This window comes from Pristiophorus japonicus, chromosome 5 (assembly GCF_044704955.1).
Source record: "Pristiophorus japonicus isolate sPriJap1 chromosome 5, sPriJap1.hap1, whole genome shotgun sequence".
Lineage (NCBI taxonomy): Eukaryota > Metazoa > Chordata > Chondrichthyes > Pristiophoridae > Pristiophorus > Pristiophorus japonicus.
Genome location: NC_091981.1, coordinates 60099813 through 60120050, shown reverse-complemented (window position 1 = coordinate 60120050; position 20238 = coordinate 60099813). Strand labels below are relative to the sequence as shown.

Here is a 20238-nt window from a genome sequence, read left to right as displayed (position 1 = left end):
TAAATCGGAAGGAGAGCGTTCTGATGGCAAGGTATTGATTTGTGAATGGACATGCTGGCGAGAGATGCAGAGAGGGTGGGTAATGGCTGCCCCACTTTCAGCATCCAGAGAATCAGGGCTGGGAGGGCTGAGTTGGACGGGGCAATTAGCAAGATTAGCCCCCAGCGGGCTCGCTGGATCAGAAGGCCAGCAAGAGAGTAGGATGGGACAGATGGGGTTGCTACTCATGAGGAAACAGCGACAAATGCCACGGGCTCTTCGTAGGATGCCCAAAGAGACACAGAGGGAAGCTGGAGGCTTATCGAAGAGTGACTCAAGCCTGGGACGCTAGTAGGAGAATAGAAAAGTCGAAGAGTAATGAAGAATTGGGGTAGGGATTTGGGAGGGCAGAGTATCAGAGAGGAGAAAAGGAGGCATGACGACAGGAGAAACCTGTGGCCACCGTCAGGCCAACCTGGTAGTCAGCCGACAATTAAAATAAAATGGCGGCCGCGGCAATGCGCCCTCCCTTTAAGGACGGACGCGCCGCCCAGCCAGAAGCAGCTTCCCACCGGGAAAAGCTGTCGGGGGCACCGAGCAGCGGCTGATCCGCACCTGTGGGGCAATTTCCCACGCGGGGTGGAATGGGGCTCGACGGGGCGGCAGCATAGGCAGAGCGGAGACATTCTCCGCTGGGAAAATCCACGAGGACAATTTGTAAAATGGCGGCCCCTCGGCGCCGATCAAGCGGTGAATGCTTACTGACCTGTGGCCGCCTCTTTGAAGTAACGATTCTTATAGAAAGGGGCAATTTCAGCCCCTTAATATCAAATAATTTGGTGTTACAGAAAATTGGAATGTGCCTAGACTTATAACAAAAATACCAGAAGAGGTTTGGAGACATCCATATTTGGATGTTCGGAGACATCCACATTTGGATGTTCCAAATGTTCATCCTTAGCAGGTGGTAGTAAAGGAGCTAACCTATATGCATGATCAGATTCAATTCATTCAAATGTCATCATGCATCAAGTGGCTAACGAGAAAATCAATGTAACCTTGTGATTGCAAAATGTTGAAAGTGCTAGGTGCTCGAGATATACTTTTGTTGAGGATTTAGAAATTACCTTTCGGCCCTTTTCACAGGGTTTTTTGAGCATCTTCCTCCCGATAACATTTGATACAGAAACTGGAGCCCATACAAAAACGTTTTGTACTGATGGAGCAATGCCCACTTACACTTACACTTACAGATTTCCTTTGGAAAGACTTGCATACAAGCAGGTTGCCTGTCCTAATACAGAGAGGGAGGTCTCTAACTGCATCTCCTAACCTAGCTCCATGTTCAGTGCTTCTTTCATCTCATCCCTTGCTTGTTCATCCCACCTCTTGCATAAGGTTTCTGCTTTTGTTTACCAGCCAGGTGAGGGACAGAGTTGCATTACTCCAACGCTCCTCAGTCTCCAAGATATCTCCACCAAATCCAAGGACAGTGTGCCCACCTCGCTTCTGGTCTACAAAGCAACTCAAAGTGGGAAGACAGAAGGGGACGAGAGAGGGTAGTGGAAAAAGGAAGCAAGGAAGGGGAAAAGCCAAGGCAAGCAATTGCAAACCAGCACAAGCCAGCATGAACCATTGGAATTTTACATTTCCATAATTGAAAATCACATTCAAAAATTACTGTAGCGAGAAAGGCAGCAGTTAATACATGTATTAAATATCAACAGTTAGGCATTGGAGTGAAAACTTGGGCCGTAGTGAGAACTTTGAAGACCATAACCCTTTAGGAAAGCTAGTAGCATTCAATACTCAAGACACAATGCAGTTGTACGTTGCTTCAGTCTTTTACTACAGTGTACACATCTAGTGATTCGTACCAAAAACATTATTTTATAACAAACTGTAATAGGTAAACCTACACAAAAATTAAATTACAAAGCACAAAAAGCACTAAATTCTTAAAACTATTAACAACCAATGATAATCTTGTCTCGTTTTCCTGGATTCTGAACAAGTATCAGTAAAGTGAATGCATTACAATACAAACAGCAGTAAGCACCACTGGTTCATATTTTATATTTCAAAACACAGATTATACATCAAGATAGGGTAAAAACCAGAGAGATCATTTGTGTTTGAAAAGTTACCTGCAAACAACTTGAGAAGAATCTCCACAGTACCTCATGACTCACATAGTGAAATGTCTCTCACATTCTGGTTATGGGTCACACAATTCACTATGCTAATGCATGGCAGTATCTATACAGCACAAGACACCAGCAGAGAGATTTCCTAATCAGGCAGAAGCCCACTGAACTCGAACTGAATGTTCCCATTTTACATACATTTCTGGTGATGGTGGGATTGGATAGGGTGACAAATCAAAGCCACTTCTTTTGGCTCAATAGAAAATGCATGATTAGACGATGTATTACCAAGGTTGGTATGTGAATTTGAGAACTAAATTTGGCCAAGGTGCACAAACAAGACAATGGCAAGCACACGTGAATCTCCAAACCAACAGGTGGTTAATTGTCGTAAGGTCAGTAAAACCAACTTGTATCAACACTATTCAGAAGTAGATTGGAGGGAATGGGGGATGAGTATACCATAACTGGATCACACAATAAGGAAATGGATGTTAGCCATTGCTCCACTGTACCCGAGTTGTAGAATTGTGACTTCAACTCACAATAAATGAATAGCCTATTTGGTCCGAAAACTACTATTGTAAAGCTCTCTGAACAACAAAGCAATTCACTCCAAGTAACAGGTCTCCATTGTCGCTGATAAGATCCCTGTCTATGTCCAGTTACAGAATACGCACAGATGGATCTGTAAACAGTTTAAAAACTGAATATAAAAATATAGAATTATTTGAGCGATGGCACCAATGGATTATTTTTAAAACTCACTTTATTTCAGATGCAATAATGCTACTATATTCCTCAACAGGTCAGCAGAAAATACTGAATTAAATCCATAATGGCTTGGGCCCTTCCACTGCAACATTCCCGACAGCCTCAAACACAATTGCTACTGTATTAAGCAGAGAAATTTTAGCCCCCAGGTCCTATCAAACGTGAAACAAGATGTTCTGAATAGCTTCCCTGTTGTGTGATTACCTATAAATAAATAGGTTCAGTCAGGGTGCTAGATTAGCAGACATCAACGGGGTTGATACTACAATAGCCCTCAGCCCCCCTGGGCTAAGGAAAGGAAAAGGCAGCCAAGGCTCCTTGTCCTGATCAAACTGCAGTGACTACTTGTGGAAAATGTACTTATTGGGTATTGGGACAGGATCAGGCTGTGATCAAGAGCTGTGTCACAATTTAAAAGCATTTAAGTTTACTTAGAAACTTAACTGTTGGAAATTTGCTCATTGTAAACATTTATTTTTCTCTTCTAACTAGCTATCTCCAATCGCTTCACATTATCCCCCTCTTTTATTGGAATGTATTAAAATCCACTGGTCACATAATATTTGTGCAAATTTGGTGCTCTGCTATTTGCACCTTTTCCCCTGATTAGTTTAACTGGATTTTGAACCAGAATTTGAGCATTTCACATTCTGTGGCATTATTCTAGCTGCAGCTTCTTCGAACAAAGCTTTATTTCAACAAAGCTTTCTGGAAAACGCAGAGAGAACCAGGCTGTGTCAATGTCCTGGATAAGTCCACGCCAGACTCAACAAATTCAGAATTTAATCAGTGACAGGTTCATTTGTTTAAACAATAAAAGGAAAGTTGCATCAAGCTTTCCCCATTTTATATTTTTAAAAAGCCACCATTCAATGGGACTTCTTTTTTCAGAAGATGCTAATTTCCATGTTGCTATAGAGACCCTCGAGTTGGGTCACTCTAATGGTGTGAATTATGGAGAGTATCCCGAAATGTCGCAGAGGAGCTCCACCTCAAACAACAAGGGGTGCAACTTCAAAAAGGCAGGAGTTAGTCCAGACTTTCCTCACTCCTGCAAACCATGCAGCAGACCAAGGAATCTGTAATCCCAGCTTTACTGTGGTACCTCAACACTGGCCTTTTAGGCTGCATCCACACGATCTGCTGCAGAGTCATTCCAGGACATCCCCTGTCACTAACATCACCATAGCAGCCCAGCAAAGAGTGACCAAAGTCAACTGTCTCCATGGTAGGCTGAAAATTGACACTTAAGAATAAAAGCACCATTTATTATCATAGTCTATTATTTTCTTCTATAAAAAGGAGGGAAAAGTATGCTAAAAAACAAAAGCTGCATTAATACAAGAGAAATATTCCCATAGTGGAGGCTCCAGCATTTTGATCATCGAGTTTTAGTGTGTCGGACTCGAGTGCTGTGTCTTGTTGTTTTAACGACAGGAGAATTGGGGACGATGTCATGTGCCATGTCTTTGGAACAGTTTTTAAGGTAGATTTTGCTTAAGATTTCTTGTCATCTTCAAACTCATTTTCTGTTAGGCAGCACATTGCCAACTTCTGAGTCTGCAAAGAGAAGATACCTGGAAAAAAAAAAATCAAGCAGCAGCTTTAAATAGCCTCAAGCCCAGAAATATAATGGGCTCAATTTTCCCCAGTTTTCTGAGCCGTAATTTTGGCATACGCTGTTTTTTTTTGGAGTAAATTAAAATCTCCAAGTTTCCCCAAAGTTTCTGCGCCAGTGTAATTCACTTGGGTATGATTTTTTTTGAGCTCCGATTTTTTTTTAAAAACCTCAGTGGGGGCGTAACCTGCCACCTGCACCAATTCTGGCCATTTAAGCAAGTTTGGCCAACTACGATTTTTCTTAGGACAGCGATTGTGTCCACTCTGAAAAACCTTCTGGGCAGTTAACAAAATCAGCGCAGGTAAGAGAATCAATGCAGAAGATCCAGTTCCACAGCCGGGACAGCAGCAGCAGAGAGGAAGAGAAGGTGGGGGGGTTGGGGGAACATTCGGTCTGGGCTAGAAGCGGCACCGGCTCTGGGGGAAGGGAGGCCTTTCGGCCAGGGCTAGGAGCGGCAGCGGCGGGAGGGAGGCCTTTCGGCCTGGGCTACAAGCGCCATCAGCGGGAGGGAGGCCTTTCAGCCTGGGCTGGGAGCGCCATCGGAGGGAGGGAGGCCTTTCGGCCTAGGCTGGGAGCGGCACCGGCTCCGGGGGAGGGAGGCCCTTTGGCCCGGGCTAGGAGTGACACTGGCTCCGGGGGAGGGAGGCCCTTTGGCCCGGGCTAGGAGCGGCACCGGCTCAGGGGGAGGGAGGCCCTTTGGCCAGGGCTAGGAGCGGCACCGGCTCAGGGGGAGGGAGGTCCTTTGGCCAGGGCTAGGAGCGGCACCAGCTCCGGGGGAGGGAGGCCTTTCGGCCAGGGCTGGGTGCGGCACCGGCGGGAGGGAGGCCTTTCGGCCTGGGCTAGGAGTGACACCGGCTCTGGGGGAGGGAGGCCTTTCGGCCAGGGCTGGGAGAGGCACCGGGCACTGGCTGGGGGAGGGGGGTGAGGGGGCCTTTCCAATTCAGGTTACAGGATAGACTTTTGGCACGAAGACTAATATTTTCACATTGGTAAGGTGCAGCCTTAGATAGCTGCAAGGTGCAACTGCAGATTACTGTGAGCTGGCCAGAATGTCTTGTAAGTTTCACTTCCCAGCCTCAGCCCGCAGTGTGTCCCTCGTTACCCTGGCAACCCAATCTTATTGGCGTACATTTTAGGCTCCACCCACAGAGCTTAAGGACAATGTGCATCGGGCCACATTCACAAGTTAAAATGGGGAAACTTTCAACTTTTTTTTGGCGTAGTTGGGCCCCCAACAAATGGGCGTAACTCTTCAAATATGCAAAAAAACGGCATTGGGGAAAATTGAGCCCATATTAAATTACTAAATATATAAACTTTGTATCTTTGCACTGCAAGTATCTTGAAAATAATTGGAACCATTTTCACTTTGGACTATTGAAAAATCAGCCTGCCACATGCAATTTGAACAAATGTGTGTGTATCAGATTCATATTTAAGCAACAGAAGGATCAAATATCAACAGCATTAGATGTGGATGTATGTGAGAGAGAGAGAGAGAGAGAGAAAAAGAGAGAGTTGCCTTGGTTATTATAGGGTTTAGAACAGGTAGATACTTGTAAATACTTAGTTTCAAATCCACAGCTTTCTCCAGTTAGTGTGCACTGATTAAATAGCAACAGTGAAATGCAACAACTTACATTTATATAGGACTTTTAATGTAGTACAAACATCCCACGGTGCTTCATTGGAGCATTAGCAAACAAAATTTAACACTGAGCTAACACATAGAGATATTAGGAATTAGGACAGATGGCCAAAAGCTTGGTCCAAGAGGTAGGTTTTAAAGAGCATCTTAAAAGAAGAGAGAGGTAGAAATGGAGAAGTTTAGGAAGATAATTTTGGAGCTTAGGAGTTAGGCAGCTGAAGGCACAGCCACCAATGGTGGAGCGATGAAAATCAGAGATGCACGAGAGGCCAGAATTGAAGGAGATCAGAGGCTAGAGAAGGTTATAAAGTTAGGGAGGGGGTGAGGCCTCGGAGGGATTTGAAAACTAGGATGAGAATTTTAAAATCGAGGCGTTGCCAGACCGCGAGTCAATGTAGGTCTGCGAGCACAGGGGTGATGGGCGAACGGGACATGGTGTAAGTTAGGATACAGGCAGCAGAGTTTGGATGAGCTCAAGTCAGGAGAGCACTGGAATAGTCCAGTCTCAAGGTAACAAAGGCATTGAGTATGGGCGTATATTCTTTGGAGTTTATGGGCCTATATTCTTTGAATTTAAAAAAAATGAGAGGTGATCTCATTGAAGTGTATAAAATTCTTAAGACAGCTTGACAGGGTAGATGCTGAGAGGCTGTTTCCCCTGGCTGGAGAGTACAGAACTAGGGGTCCTCGTCTCAGGATAAGGGGGTCAGCCATTAAGGAATGATGAGAAGACATTTCTTCACTTAGAGGGTTGTGAATCTTTTGAATTCTCTACCCTAGAGGACTATGGATGCTCAGTCATTGAGTATATTAAAGACAGAGATTCACAGATTTTTGGACACTAAGGGAATCAAGGGATATGGGGATAGGGCGGGAAAGTGGAGTTGAGGTAGATCAGCCATGATCTTATTGAATGGCGAGGCAGGCTCAAGGGGCCATATGGTCTATTCCTGCTCCTATTTCTTATGTTCTTATGCATGAGAGTTTCAGCAGTTGAGCTTATACGACAGAGAAACTGAAGGACTTGCCTGTGACTTCATCCTTCAGATCAGCCCTCAATCGGATTTCCTCAGTACTTATACACACACAAACACACGCACACACACAAATGAAACCCATTCACACACATTCCAATTGCTCCATTCCCCAAATCATGTCAGATTCTCACAATCAGGCTATACAACAGCAAATTGAGAGTTTACAAAGCACATTAGGCACAAGACTTCCAACCACATGTACACGAGAAACAGTAATCATCTGTGGAACTTACGAAGTAGTTTTTCAAGGCACTTGGGACGCTTTTCAGTGGGGAGGTAAACACAGAAAAAGTAGACTGGAGCTCCCGAGAGTGCGACTGCAATCCCAATGAGGGAGTTAATGGTGTCGCTGTAGAGGGGCATCACCACGAGAAACAAGCTGCACAGACAGTACACAATTGGGAAAAACAAGCTGAGCTGGAAAAAAAATTACAAGTGATTAAATTATAAATGGCAGCTAAAGAATAGGAGTTGTGCAGAGATGCACAGTATGTATTTTATATTATATATCTCTTACCGAGTACTGCCTTATACTAGTCTTTTTTTGCTTTGTGTCACTTTTCCAGAAAAAAACCTTCATTAATTTCCCCCAAGTCACTCTTCACATCATCAATTTTACAAGGTCCTTTTATTTTAAATGACTAATAAGCAAAGTCTAACTCTTAAAGTCACAAAATAACCTTTCAAGGGTTTTAGTAATAACTTCCATTTATGCAGTGTACTCAAGACATCCCAAAGTGTTTCACATCATTGAAGTGTTGTCGTTGCCACTGAGTGCAGCTGCCATTTCTACACAGCAAGATCCCACAAACATCAAATGAGATGAATGACCAGTTATTCTGTTTTGGGTGATGTTGGTCAAATGAGGAAAGTTGGCCAGGGCACTGGGAGAACCTCCCTGCTCTTCTTCAAATAGTATCACGGGATCCTTTATATTTGTTCAGGTCAAAGGTGCCTTGGTTTAATGTTGTATCCAAAAGACAGCATCACCAAGAAAGTAGTTCTCCTACAGTACTATAATATTGTCAGCTGAGATTATGTGATCGAGTCCTGGAGTGGGACATAAACCCACAATAGCCGGATTCAAAAGCAGATGTGACCCTAGTAATCCAAGCTACCATTTATTAAACAATTACTGTGCTCACTTCAGATAATCACTAACAAAAACTTCAAACACAATGGGCACTGGGTGCCACTGTCTGAATTTTTATGCTGGGAGTAAACAAGTCCAAATTGAACAAGTATTTTGGTTCGGTATTCACTCAGGAAGACACAAACAACCTTCCGGATATAAACGGGGTCAGAGGGTCTAGTAAGAAGGAGGAACTGAGGGTAATCCTTATTAGTCGGGAAATTGTGTTGGGGAAATTGATGGGATTGAAGGCCGATAAATCCCCAGGGTCTGATGGTCTGCATCCCAGAGTACTGAAGGAGGTGGCCTTGGAAATAGTGGATGCATTGACAGTCATTTTCCAACATTCCATACTCTGGATCAGTTCCTATCGAGTGGAGAGTAGCCAATGTAAGCCCACTTTTAAAAAAGGAGGGAGAGAAAACAGGGAATTATAGACAGGTCAGCCTGACATCGGTAGTGGGTAAAATGATGGAATCAATTATTAAGGATGTCATAGCAGCGCATTTGGAAAGAGATGACATGATTTGTCCAAGTCAGCATGGATTTGTGAAAGGGAAATCATGCTTGACAAATCTTCTGGAATTTTTTGAGGATGTTTCCAGCAGAGTGGACAAGGGAGAACCAATAAATGTGGTGTATTTGGACTTTCAGAAGGCTTTCGACAAGGTCCCATACAAGAGATTAATGTGCAAAGTTAAAGCACATGGGATTGGGGGTAGTGTGCTGACATGGATTGAGAACTGGTTGGCAGACAGGAAGCAAAGAGTAGGAGTAAATGGGTACTTTTCAGAATGGCAGGTAGTGACTAGTGGTGTACCGCAAGGTTCTGTGCTGGGGCCCCAGCTGTTTACATTGTACATTAATTATCTAGACGAGGGGATTAAATGTAGTATCTCCAAATTTGCGGATGACACTAAGTCGTGTCGCAGTGTGAGCTGCGAGGAGGATGCTATGAGGCTGCAGAGTGACTTGGATAGGTAAGGTGAATGGGCAAATGCATGACAGATGAAGTATAATGTGGATAAATGTGAGGTTATCCACTTTGGTGGTAAAAACAGAGAGACAGACTGTTATCTGAATGGTGACCGATTAGGAAAAGGGGAGGTGCAACGAGACCTGGGTGTCATGGTACATCATTCATTGAAGGTTGGCATGCAGATACAGCAGGCGGTTAAGAAAGAAAATGGCATGTTGGCCTTCATAGCGAGGGGATTTGAGTACAGGGGCAGGGAGATGTTACTACAGTTGTACAGGGCCTTGGTGAGGCCACACCTGGAGTATTGTGTACAGGTTTGGTCTCCTAACTTGAGGAAGGACGTTCTTGCTATTCAGGGAGTGCAGCGAAGGTTCACCAGACTGATTCCCGGGATGGCGGGACTGATATATCAAGACAGACTGGATCAACTGGGCTTGTATTCACTGGAGTTCAGAAGAATGAGAGGGGATCTCATAGAAAGGTTTAAAATTCTGACGGGTTTAGACAGATTAGATGCAGGAAGAATGTTCCCAATGTTGGGGAAGTCCAGAACCAGGGGTCAAAGTCTAAGGATAAGGGGGAAAGCCATTTAGGACTGAGATGAGGAGAAACTTCTTCATCCAGAGTGTGGTGAACCTGTGGAATTCTCTACCACAGAAAGTTGTTGAGGCCAATTCACTAAATATATTCAAAAAGGAGTTAGATGTAGTCCTTACTACTAGGGGAATCAAGGGGTATGGCGAGAAAGCAGGAATGGGGTATTGAAGTTGCATGTTCAGCCATGAACTCATTGAATGGTGGTGCAGGCTCGAAGGGCCGAATGGCCTACTCCTGCACCTATTTTCTATGTTTCAAATAGCAGCAGCACTCAGTTCTTGGACACGCTAGTTAGTGTCACACAAAGCTACACATGACAAAAACACCAGCACAAGACATTACGGGGACTAAGTTGGATAACCTCCGAAAACCTGTGCCCGTTGATGAAATGCTGGCAAGCTAACTTCGTTCTGCCTGATCATTAACAAGATTTCAGCGTCCAACCAGCGCTAATCCATTTGCTGGATGCATCAGCAGTGGGCCAATATTGTAAATTGCTACCATCATTTAAACTAGCCTACACTGATTAAAGCTAATCTGCACCTATTAAAGGGGCTGGGAGTGGTAAAGGAAGTGAATCTGACCTGGGAAACAATGAGGAATGGGACAACATGGGAGAGAGCAGATTCCAAGGTTTTCGGATGCTGCCTTGGAGGCCTTGGTGCAGGAGGTGGAAAGTAGAAGAGATGTCCTGTACCCTCAGGAGGCCAGGAGGTCCACCAGACACATGCTCAGAAGTGGAGGTCAATGGCAGGAGTCAAGCCCCGAGGACCTCGATGCAATGCCACAAGAATTTCAATGAGCTCACAGGAGTGATCATGGTGAGTGAATGCATCTACAAATGCAATATATTTACCATCATCATCATAGGCAGTCCCTCGGAATCGAGGAAGACTTGCTTCCACTCTAAAAAGGAGTCCTTAGGTGTTGAACAGTCCAATATGAGAACCACAGTCCCTGTCACAGGTGGGACAGATAGTTGTTGAGAGAAAGGTGTGTGGTTTGCCGCACGCTACCAACTGCATCACTAGCCTCAGCCACTGGTTAATTCACCACACCCCCATCACTCACTTACCAACAATCCCTATCAATCAGGACTCATACCCAACATTCACAGCTTGCACACACATCGCCAGCTATTCACCCACATCACCCAAACAGATTGCATGACACTCACCGACACGCTTCCCTCTCTCTTGCAGGATAAAGTGGTGCACAACCGGAGACAGAAGCTAATTAGAGGGGGACAGGTGCCTGCATGTCCTAACCCCCATGGAAGAGATGGTGCTGGCCATTATTGGAACAGCCATTGCTGAGGCAGTGGCCAGCGGTAGAGCTGAAATTATCGAAGATGATGGTATCTTCATAACCTAATCCTCCTCCTCTCATCCCACGTCCCCCTCATCCTACAATCACTTCTGATTTACAAGCTACAGATGGTGTAACCATGCACCTCTTACTTTCCTGCCCTCCCCTCACCACAACCTTACCTTCGTGCCTTTTTCATTTCAGATACCAAAGAACTGCAACATGCCCAGGCAGTGGTGGAAGAGCAAGAAGACACTGATGATGAAGACACACCATCACTTAATTTGAGACTTGCAGCCACCAGCTCAGATACCGACACTGCGTAATTTAGAGGATGGCAGAGGCGGGATCTACATGTGGAGAGTCACCGGGCACGTGTGGCCTGCAGCAAAGGGCAAGGATAGCGCAGGTGCCAGCTCACCGGAGGGCGAGGTTGCACACGGGTTCTGCTGCAGCGGACTTCGAAGGGGCATGTTACAGAAGAACACTGATGAATATGCACAATGAAATGCTTGGTGCATTGGCAGGCCTGCCAGAATACCTGCGTGCAATGTCAAAGAGCATGGAGGAGTCCGGTATCAACTTGGCACAGGGCTTTGTGCAGAGCTTGGAATTCATGATTTCCAGCATTGAAGTGATGAGCAACTCCATTAATGCACTTGTGGAGCCAACTATGATGCAGTGTCTGATGGCTGATGTGTCAGCTTCCACTGCAGCACAAGCAGCTTCCACCACAGCACAAGCAGCTTCCACCAAATGTCTGAGTGCTGCAGTGCAAGCTCAACTTGCTCAGACTGCTGCCATCATGGCTGTGGATTACAGTGTTCAAAGGGGCTTACAGGGAGTAAGAGCTGTCCAGCAATCTGTCCTCCAACAGATTACTAGGATTGCTGAGGTGCTTCCCCTGGGGAGTGGCAGTAGTTCTGTGGAGCAAGAACCTGCTGTCCTCTCTCAGGACGGCAGTATTCATCTTCCCACCACTGCCACTCTGCCAGTGCTCTTGCTGTTGCCCATTGGGGGGCCAGTCAGACCGCTGCCGTTCATTCAGAGCTGCTCGAGGTTGTCCTCCAAGGCCATCTGCAGAGTCCTCCACTGAAAGTCAGCAGCCTTCCACCAGCCATGCTGCAGCCACTGGGTTTTGCACTAGGGCAGGAAAAGGCACATGTTGGCTTTTATTTTTGGATTGCAGCCATTGTGGTGGTCAGTGACAGAGGGACGGTAAGGTGTGGCACGGTTGATGAATGGGGAATTGGGGTTACTGGTATCGCACATGGATGAGTTCTTCATGGACAGTCCAGCCAGAAAGGGGCTGTCTAAAATGCCTCCCCTCTTCCTCCTCACTATATAGCTGGTGCCAAGAGCTGTGCCCTCATGATGGTGTGATGGTCTGCTGTATGCTGCACAACCATCAATCTTGTCATCCACTCTGCCGAGTACTTCAGGGCTCCTTCTGAGCAGTTTAGGCAGAATTGTTGTTTCAGCATGCTAATAATCTGCTCTCACACATTTGATGTGGCAGCAATGCTTTCATTGTATGCATGCTGCTCACACGTGTATGGGTTGCGCATCGGCTCAAATTCAGATGGTTGAGCGGACTGCTGCAGAAAGAAGCCATCCTGACTGTAGCTAGGATACTGTGCATTGACCTGCATGATTCGCTGCCTATGTTCACACACCAGCTTGGCGTTGAGGCAGCAGAATCCCTTTAGGTTCCGGTACATGGCATGAGTTGACTTGCGAAGCCCACAAAGCGATGTGCGTGCAGTCAATGGCACCCTGCACCATGGAGAATCCTGCAATCCTAGCGAAGCCATGTGGTCGCTCTGACTGCTGCACCCTGGCAAGAGAGTCTCAGTGACCTTGCTTACACAACAGTGGACGGCAAATGCAAGATGTTGCAAACATTTCCAGCTCCAACCCTGAAGGAGCCAGAAGCATAAATGTTCATCACCACAGTCACCTTCACAGCCACAGGCAATGCATTCCTCGCTAATGCCCTCACCGAGATGGCTTCTGGTGCAATTCGCTCACAAGTGTGAGCATGCACACCGCAGATGCCATTTTCGAGCTCCGTGCACTAGTAATGCCCATAGGGGTAGTTTTACTTCTGTTAAATCAGCCTGGGTGAGCAGATTTGCATTTTGGTTTGGATAACACAAGCTTCTGTATTTCTCATGATTGTGACTCTCTGCAAATGGAAAGAAAGTAGAATCTGTGGGATTCCAGTGCAACGTAGTTAGAGTCTTATGGAGGTCATTTTCACCTTTGCCACTTGGGTGGTAAGTTGACTAACATGCGAAATTTTCACTTCTGTAACGGGCATGGTAATCCTTTTCACCAGTTTATCATCTGAGCGTGAAAGGTGAAAATTGCTGCCATAGATATTTTGGTACAGGAGGTTTCTATTTAGCCAATTGTGCCTGTATCAGTTTTAGCTGCCACACAATGGGGATGGGAGCATATTGGTTATGTTACTGGACTAATCATCCAGGGAACACAAGTTCAAATCCCACAATGGCAGGTTGGGAATTTGAATTCAGTTTAAAAAAATCTGGAAATAATAAACTATCAGTAAAAGTGACCATGAAGCTGGAATGTTGAAAAACCCAACTAGTTCACTAATGTCCTTGAGGGAAGGAAACCAGCCATCTGTACCCTACCTGGTCTGACCTATATGGGACTCCAATCCTATACCAATGTGCTTGACTCTTAACTGCACTCTGAAGTGACCTAGCAAACCACTTAGTTATATCAGACTGCAAGAAAGGGGAAAAATAATAAACCAGAGGGCCCATTCGGCTGCAACCTATACATTGAATAAAGGCATGACCAAAGCACATCCAGCCTAGTCGTCTCCAAGAAGTCCCCCTCACTAAAATTTGGAGACTGGTGCCAAAGTTGGGAGAGCTGTTGCACAGACTAGTCAAGCAACAGCCTGCCATAGTCATACTCACAGAATCATACCTATCAGCCAATGTCCCAGACTTCACCATCAATATCCCAGGGTATGTCCTGTCCCACTAGTGGAGAGACCCACCAATCGAGGACGGGAGTGGAGTGATGCTGGGAGCAACGTTCCCTCTAAGCAGCATAGACAGAGCTCTCTGTCAGCCCCACGAGCCCAGGTCTGACTTTTCCAATGTTAAATTTTGTGCATGCACAAAACTGTGAATGGGCCATGAAAAATTAGAGGGAACATTGCCTGGAGTCCTCGACATTGACTCCATACAACGGGAGGAGGCGGCTCCATGAATATCCCATCCTCAATGGTGGCAGAGCCCAGCTCGGGAGTCTAAAGGCTGAAGCATTCTCAATCACCTTCAGCCAAAGTGTCACACTGATGATCCGTCTCAGCATTTTCCAGAGGTCCTCACCAACAAAAATGCCAGTCTTCAGCTAATTCAATTCACTCCACATGACATCAAGAAATACCAGAGTGCCCTTGTCACAGCAAAGGCTACATGGCCCAATAGCATCCTGTCTATAGTGCTGAAGACCTGTGCTCCAGAAGTTGTTTCAGTGTAACTACAACACTTCATCAATGATTTTCCATCATAAGGTCAAAAGTAGGGCTGCTGGCTGATGATTGCACAGTGCTCAGCTGCATTTGCAATTCCTCAGATAATGAAGCAGTCCATTCCCACATGCAGCAAGCCCTGAACAACACTCAGGCTTGTGTTGATAAGTAACAAATAACATTCGCAGTACATAAGGCAATGATCAACTCCATCCAACAAGTGAGAGACATCCTCTCTTGGACATTCAATGGCATTACCACCGGTGAGTTCCCCACAATCAACATTCCGAGGTCACCACTGACCAGAAGCTCAATTGGACCAGCCAATAAATGCCATGACTACTAAAGCAGGTCAGAGGCCGGGTACTCTGTGGCGAGCAGCTCACCTCTGACTCCACAAAGCCTCTCCACCACCTACAAGATACGTCAGGTGTGTGATGAAATGCTTTCCATTTACCTGGATAGGTAAGTGGCATAGATAGTACCTGCAAACAGACCATCTCCCAGCCAGTTACAATGTAACATTGGTAGTATTTGGGAACAGACCCTCACTTGGCCAGTTACGATAGAGCACTGGTAGTATTTGGGAACAGACATTATCCAAGACGGTTACAATGTAACACTGGTAATATTTGGGAACAGACATCATCCTGCTAAATTGCAATGCAACATTGGTAGTGACAGGGAACAGGCCTTTACCTGGCCAGTTACGATGTAACATTGGTAGCACTTAGGAGCAGCTCTCTGCTACTCTCCTGCACAGAGCTTGACACACAGATGGAGAAATAAATTTACAAATAAAATTGTGGATACAATGACAAAGTGTCCTAAACAGCAAGAGATTTTCATTCGCGGGTGCCATTTTAACGAATGTTCTTACCTTTATAGGTCTTGGCAGATCTGGGAATTTCCATCTCAAATAAATCTGGCTGGCAACAGATAGGCCAATGAAGAGCCAGTAGTTAAAACTGAAGTAATTAATGAGTTTGTAAATATCTTCTACGCAGAGATAGATTAAAGCCATCCCTCCCTGAATAACAAAAAACAAGCAAAACCATGACAGTCAATATAAAAATGGACATGCAGGGAGTAAAGATCATATCAATTAATCTTCTACAGTTAGATAACAATTCACTTCTTTCCTTTAAATAGCTAAATATTTCACTAATTTTATATCACATTACATAAGCATATCCCTCTGATGGTGCAGTGTACTGCAGAGTAATACAGAACATTTACAAAATGGAGTGGGAACTCAGAAGGTTATCAGATTTGTGTATTATTCTGGTGGCACATAACTTCTGTTGCTGAATACTAATGAAACTCTGCAATGAATGCACAGATTATTGAAATACTGCCATCACCTTTTGGAAGTTGAAACAGCGGGTCATTAGAAGTGTGCCACATTTGCAGGAATGCCTGGGAGTGTGTCAATTTTGCAAAGGGTCTCCAGGAGGGCCTGAATGTTTGCAGGTATCCCCCACACATCAAAATGTGAAAGCAGCAACAACAGCATGTGCACCTGGACTTGTATCCACTGGAGTTTAGAAGAATGAGAGGGGATCTTAGAGAAACATATACAATTCTGACGGGATTGGATAGGTTAGAGGCAGGAAGAATGTTCCTGTTTCAGAACCAGGAGTCACAGTCTAAGAATAAGGGGTAAGCCATTTAGGACCGAGATGAGGAGAAACTTCTTCACTCAGAGAGTGGTTAACCTGTGGAATTCTCTACTGCAGAAAGTTGTTGAGGCCAGTCCGTTAGATATATTCAAAAGGGAGTTAAATATGGCCCTTACGGCCAAAGGGATCAAGGGGTATGGAAAGAAAGCAGGAAAGGGGTACTGAGGTTGAATGATCAGCCATGATCTTATTGAATGGTGGTGCAGGCTCAAGGGGCCGAATGGCCTGCTCCTGCACCTAATTTCTATGTTTCTGTGCAATTTTCCTCCTGGTGAGTTTTCTATCAATGGGGTCAGGGAGAGGTGCAAGTCCATCCAGAGGGAAGGAGGATCCGTCAGTTGGCAATTCATTAAAGACTGTTCCTGCGTTCTCTCCAACAGTCAGTCAGGGACAGAGGTCTGGAGCACATCACATTGTGCAGTCAAGATAAAGGGTTGGGAGAAAATGCAAAGAAAAAAATTATAAACATGGGTGGAGTGAGGCAGTCACCACAGTGTATCTCTGACTGTCACCAATCTTAGACATAATCTAAATAAAATGCGTTAACTTTACAAACATGAAAGCTAAACTTGCTAAAAGCTTGAAATCCACCACCCACTTCCCCCCCACCCCACCCAAAGTACTCCTGATTTTGTAGGTACTATTTTTGAAGATAAAATGAAGAGGACATGACAATACTAAAGGAGGTTCTGATTTTCTCTTCCCTACCCTCCCCCATCCCAGTGCAAGTCAGGTATACGTTAATCACAAATGTCAGACTTAACCTCAGCCTTACCATGTCTTTTTTCCTTGTTCAGTTGTTTTTTTTAAAACATAGGATATATGACACAACAGGCCATTCGACTCAACCAGACCACATGGCATTTATGCTCCACTCGAGCCTCCTCCCATCTTTCCTCATCTAAATCTATCAGCATAACCCTCTATTATCTTCTCCCTCATATGCTTGTCTTGCCTCCTCTTAAATGCATCTATAGTATTGGCTTTAATCACTCCCTGTGGTAGCAAGTTCCACATTCTCACCACTCTTTGGGTAAAGAAGCTTCTTCTGAATTCCCTGTTGGATTTCTTGGTGACTATCTTATATTGATGGCCTCTAGTTATGCTTTCCCCCACAAGTGGAAACATTCTCTCTCTATCCACTTCATCAAAATCTTTCATATTTTAAAGACCTCTATTAGGTCACCCCTCAGCCTTCTTTTGTCAAGAGAAAAGGGACCCAGCCTGTTCATTCTTTTCTGATATGTAAATGGGAGGAATATAAATGGAAGAATGCCAGATGGGGTGACTGCCTGGGAATCAGTACTTGCTCAAAATCAGAGCCAGGAAGCTCTGCGCGGAGAAAATTTGAGTTGAAATATGGACTTGCTATCAGAAACAGGAGCCAAATAGCAAAATGACATGTGAGGGACGATGCCTGCACCCCTGCCTCATTCACATTCTATTCAAATGCTCATGTCAGGTGGGACCTTCCTGGCTACACCAAGGAAACAAGTACAAACGGATTGGATATCGGCATTGAGTGCCAAGCTTTTTTTTTTAATACCTCTCCCCAACACCACAGTATGGCACACACAAGGCATTAGGCAGAGGAACAGTGACATCAGAATATCAAATCAGTGGTGAAGGGGGATAGAACAAAAAGAAACAGAAAAAAGGAGGCTGTCTTCATGACACTTGGTCATAATGCTATCAAAATTGTAGAACTTTAAAAACAAAGGCCAGAACTTTAACTGTGTAAGGTCCATTGCATCAAGTTATTAGAGGGCAGCAGGCCAGCTCCTTTCAGTCCTCTGTCTGTGTGCCTCTGAACCAGGAAGTGAGACTGCACAGGACAAAAACTTGGGACAACCTCAATTTCCATTCTGCCCTTCATCTCTATCACCTTTACCACATTGAACAGTTGGACAGCGTCAAACAAGTTCCATTGACATTTATAAATATTAATAAAGCTTGAAAAAAATCATTTTGTAAATTGTACTTACATTAAAACACAGGGCTGGGATTGGGGTGTATCTAAAAACATGGATCATACACAGAACACTGGGAAGGTGGCCCTCACGTGAAGCAACAAAGTAAAGCCTGCAATACAATAATTTGGACATAAGGGACGCTGTCACTACTAACACAAGCTTTACCACAAGTTAATAACCTACTTAATCTACAGCACAAAGAAACCAAATGCAGAAAAATGTAATTCTGCAAGAGAACAGTGTTTTGAATATAGTACTGGATTTAACATCACAACTAGTTTTACAGTGCACCTGTAATGCTAAATGATATACAGACGGTTTAAATCAATTATTTCACAGCTGATATCTTCAAAGATCAAGAAAGAACAAACTTTCATTTGTATAGCACCATTCACAACCTTAGAATGTCCCAAGGCACTTTATAGCCAAAGTACAATAATTTTTTGAAGTGTTGTCACTGTTGGAATGTAGGAAATGCGGCAGCCAATTTGTGCATGGCAAGGCTCCGCAAGTAACAAAAGATAAATGACCAAATAAGCTATTTTAGATGGTGTTGGAACACTGGGCAATCTCCCTTATTCTTTTTCGAATAGTGCCAATGGAATTTTTAAAATATCCACCTAAGAGGTTTATCGCCTCATCCAAAAGATGACACCTGTACAGTGCAGCACTCCCTCAGCACTGCACTGAAATGTCAGCCTAGTGCTCGTCTCTGGAGTGAGACTTGAACCCATGACCTTCTGACTCAGAGGTGGGAAGGCTACCACTGAGTCAAGGCTGACAGTAGGAAGCAAGGCCATTCGAATTTCATATATACTAACGGAGAAAACTAGCAAATCTAGCCACTAGTTTAAAAAGACAAGGCCACTTTCTTTTAGGATCACAAACGTAAAAATTAAAGCCGCTCCGCTCCCCCCGCTCCGCCCCCCCCGCTCCGCTCCGCCCCCCCGCTCGCCCCCCCCGCTCCGCTCCGCCCCCCCGCTCCGCTCCGCCCCCCCTGCTCCGCCCTCCCCCGCTCCGCTCCCCCCGCCACCATCTTAATTAAAAAGCAATAACATTCAAATATAACATTCAGACTAAAGATTTCAAAACAAAAATAGAAAACGCTGCAAATACGCAACTGGGCCATCAGTGTCTATAAAGAGAAAGGGCAGGTTAATATTTTAGATATGAAGCTCTGTTAGACTTTTTGGGCTATGGTTTCAGATTTCTAGCATCCGTAGTTTGTTTGTTTTCCTTTTATTTGTGTAGATGCCCAAGATCAATCTGTAGTCGGTGCTGAAATACTAAGGGCGCAAGTTTCCACAGGAGTTGCTCCTATTTTTTTGAAGCAACTAGTTTTTTTGGAGTATCCTAAAAATCACAATTCTCCACATTTAGTTTGCTCCAATTTCAGTGAGTTAGTTCAGTTTTTTTTCTCCAAAAGGGAGCGTTACCAGCCATTTACGCCTGTTTTGGCCATTTAAGCAAGCTTAGACAGCGAAAAGTTACTCAAACTAACTTGGCCAGCATATGTGTCCACTTTTGTACGCTCAGAAAAACCTTGCAGACACTTTAGAAATCAGGCGCAGGTAGCCAGAGATTTGGGGGGGGGTGGGTGGGGAAGAAGTTAGAGAATTTTCCAAAGCATTAAACACTTCACTTTTAACAATAAAGAACCATCATCAATAATAAATGATAAATAAATCAATAAATAAACAATTAAAAGTTCCTACCTAACGTACTACAGCATGCAGTGCCTATCTGTTCGGGCAGTTCGGTCAGGGGCTAGGGGCAGGAGCCGAGCACTGGGAGCCCTCCAGCAGCACACGCAGTGCCTTTTCGAGCTGTTCAGGGCCAGCGGC

The 20238-nt window shown here is 44.8% G+C and overlaps 1 protein-coding gene across 3 annotated transcripts in view; it reads right to left on the bottom strand.

Annotated features, from left to right (window-relative positions):
* Positions 1–1815: 1815 nt before the first annotated feature.
* LOC139264359 (Y+L amino acid transporter 2) overlaps positions 1816–20238 on the bottom strand; it is a 146228-nt gene continuing 127805 nt past the window's right edge. For all 3 annotated transcript variants that reach the window (XM_070880670.1, XM_070880671.1, XM_070880672.1), the window contains 4 exons: positions 18407–18503; positions 15620–15769; positions 7440–7623; positions 1816–4477 (listed from right to left, as the gene is read on the bottom strand). In XM_070880670.1, coding sequence (XP_070736771.1) covers positions 4398–4477; positions 7440–7623; positions 15620–15769; positions 18407–18503 — 511 coding nt within the window. In that variant the 3' untranslated portion in view covers positions 1816–4397. The remainder of the gene's footprint in view (positions 4478–7439; positions 7624–15619; positions 15770–18406; positions 18504–20238) is intronic.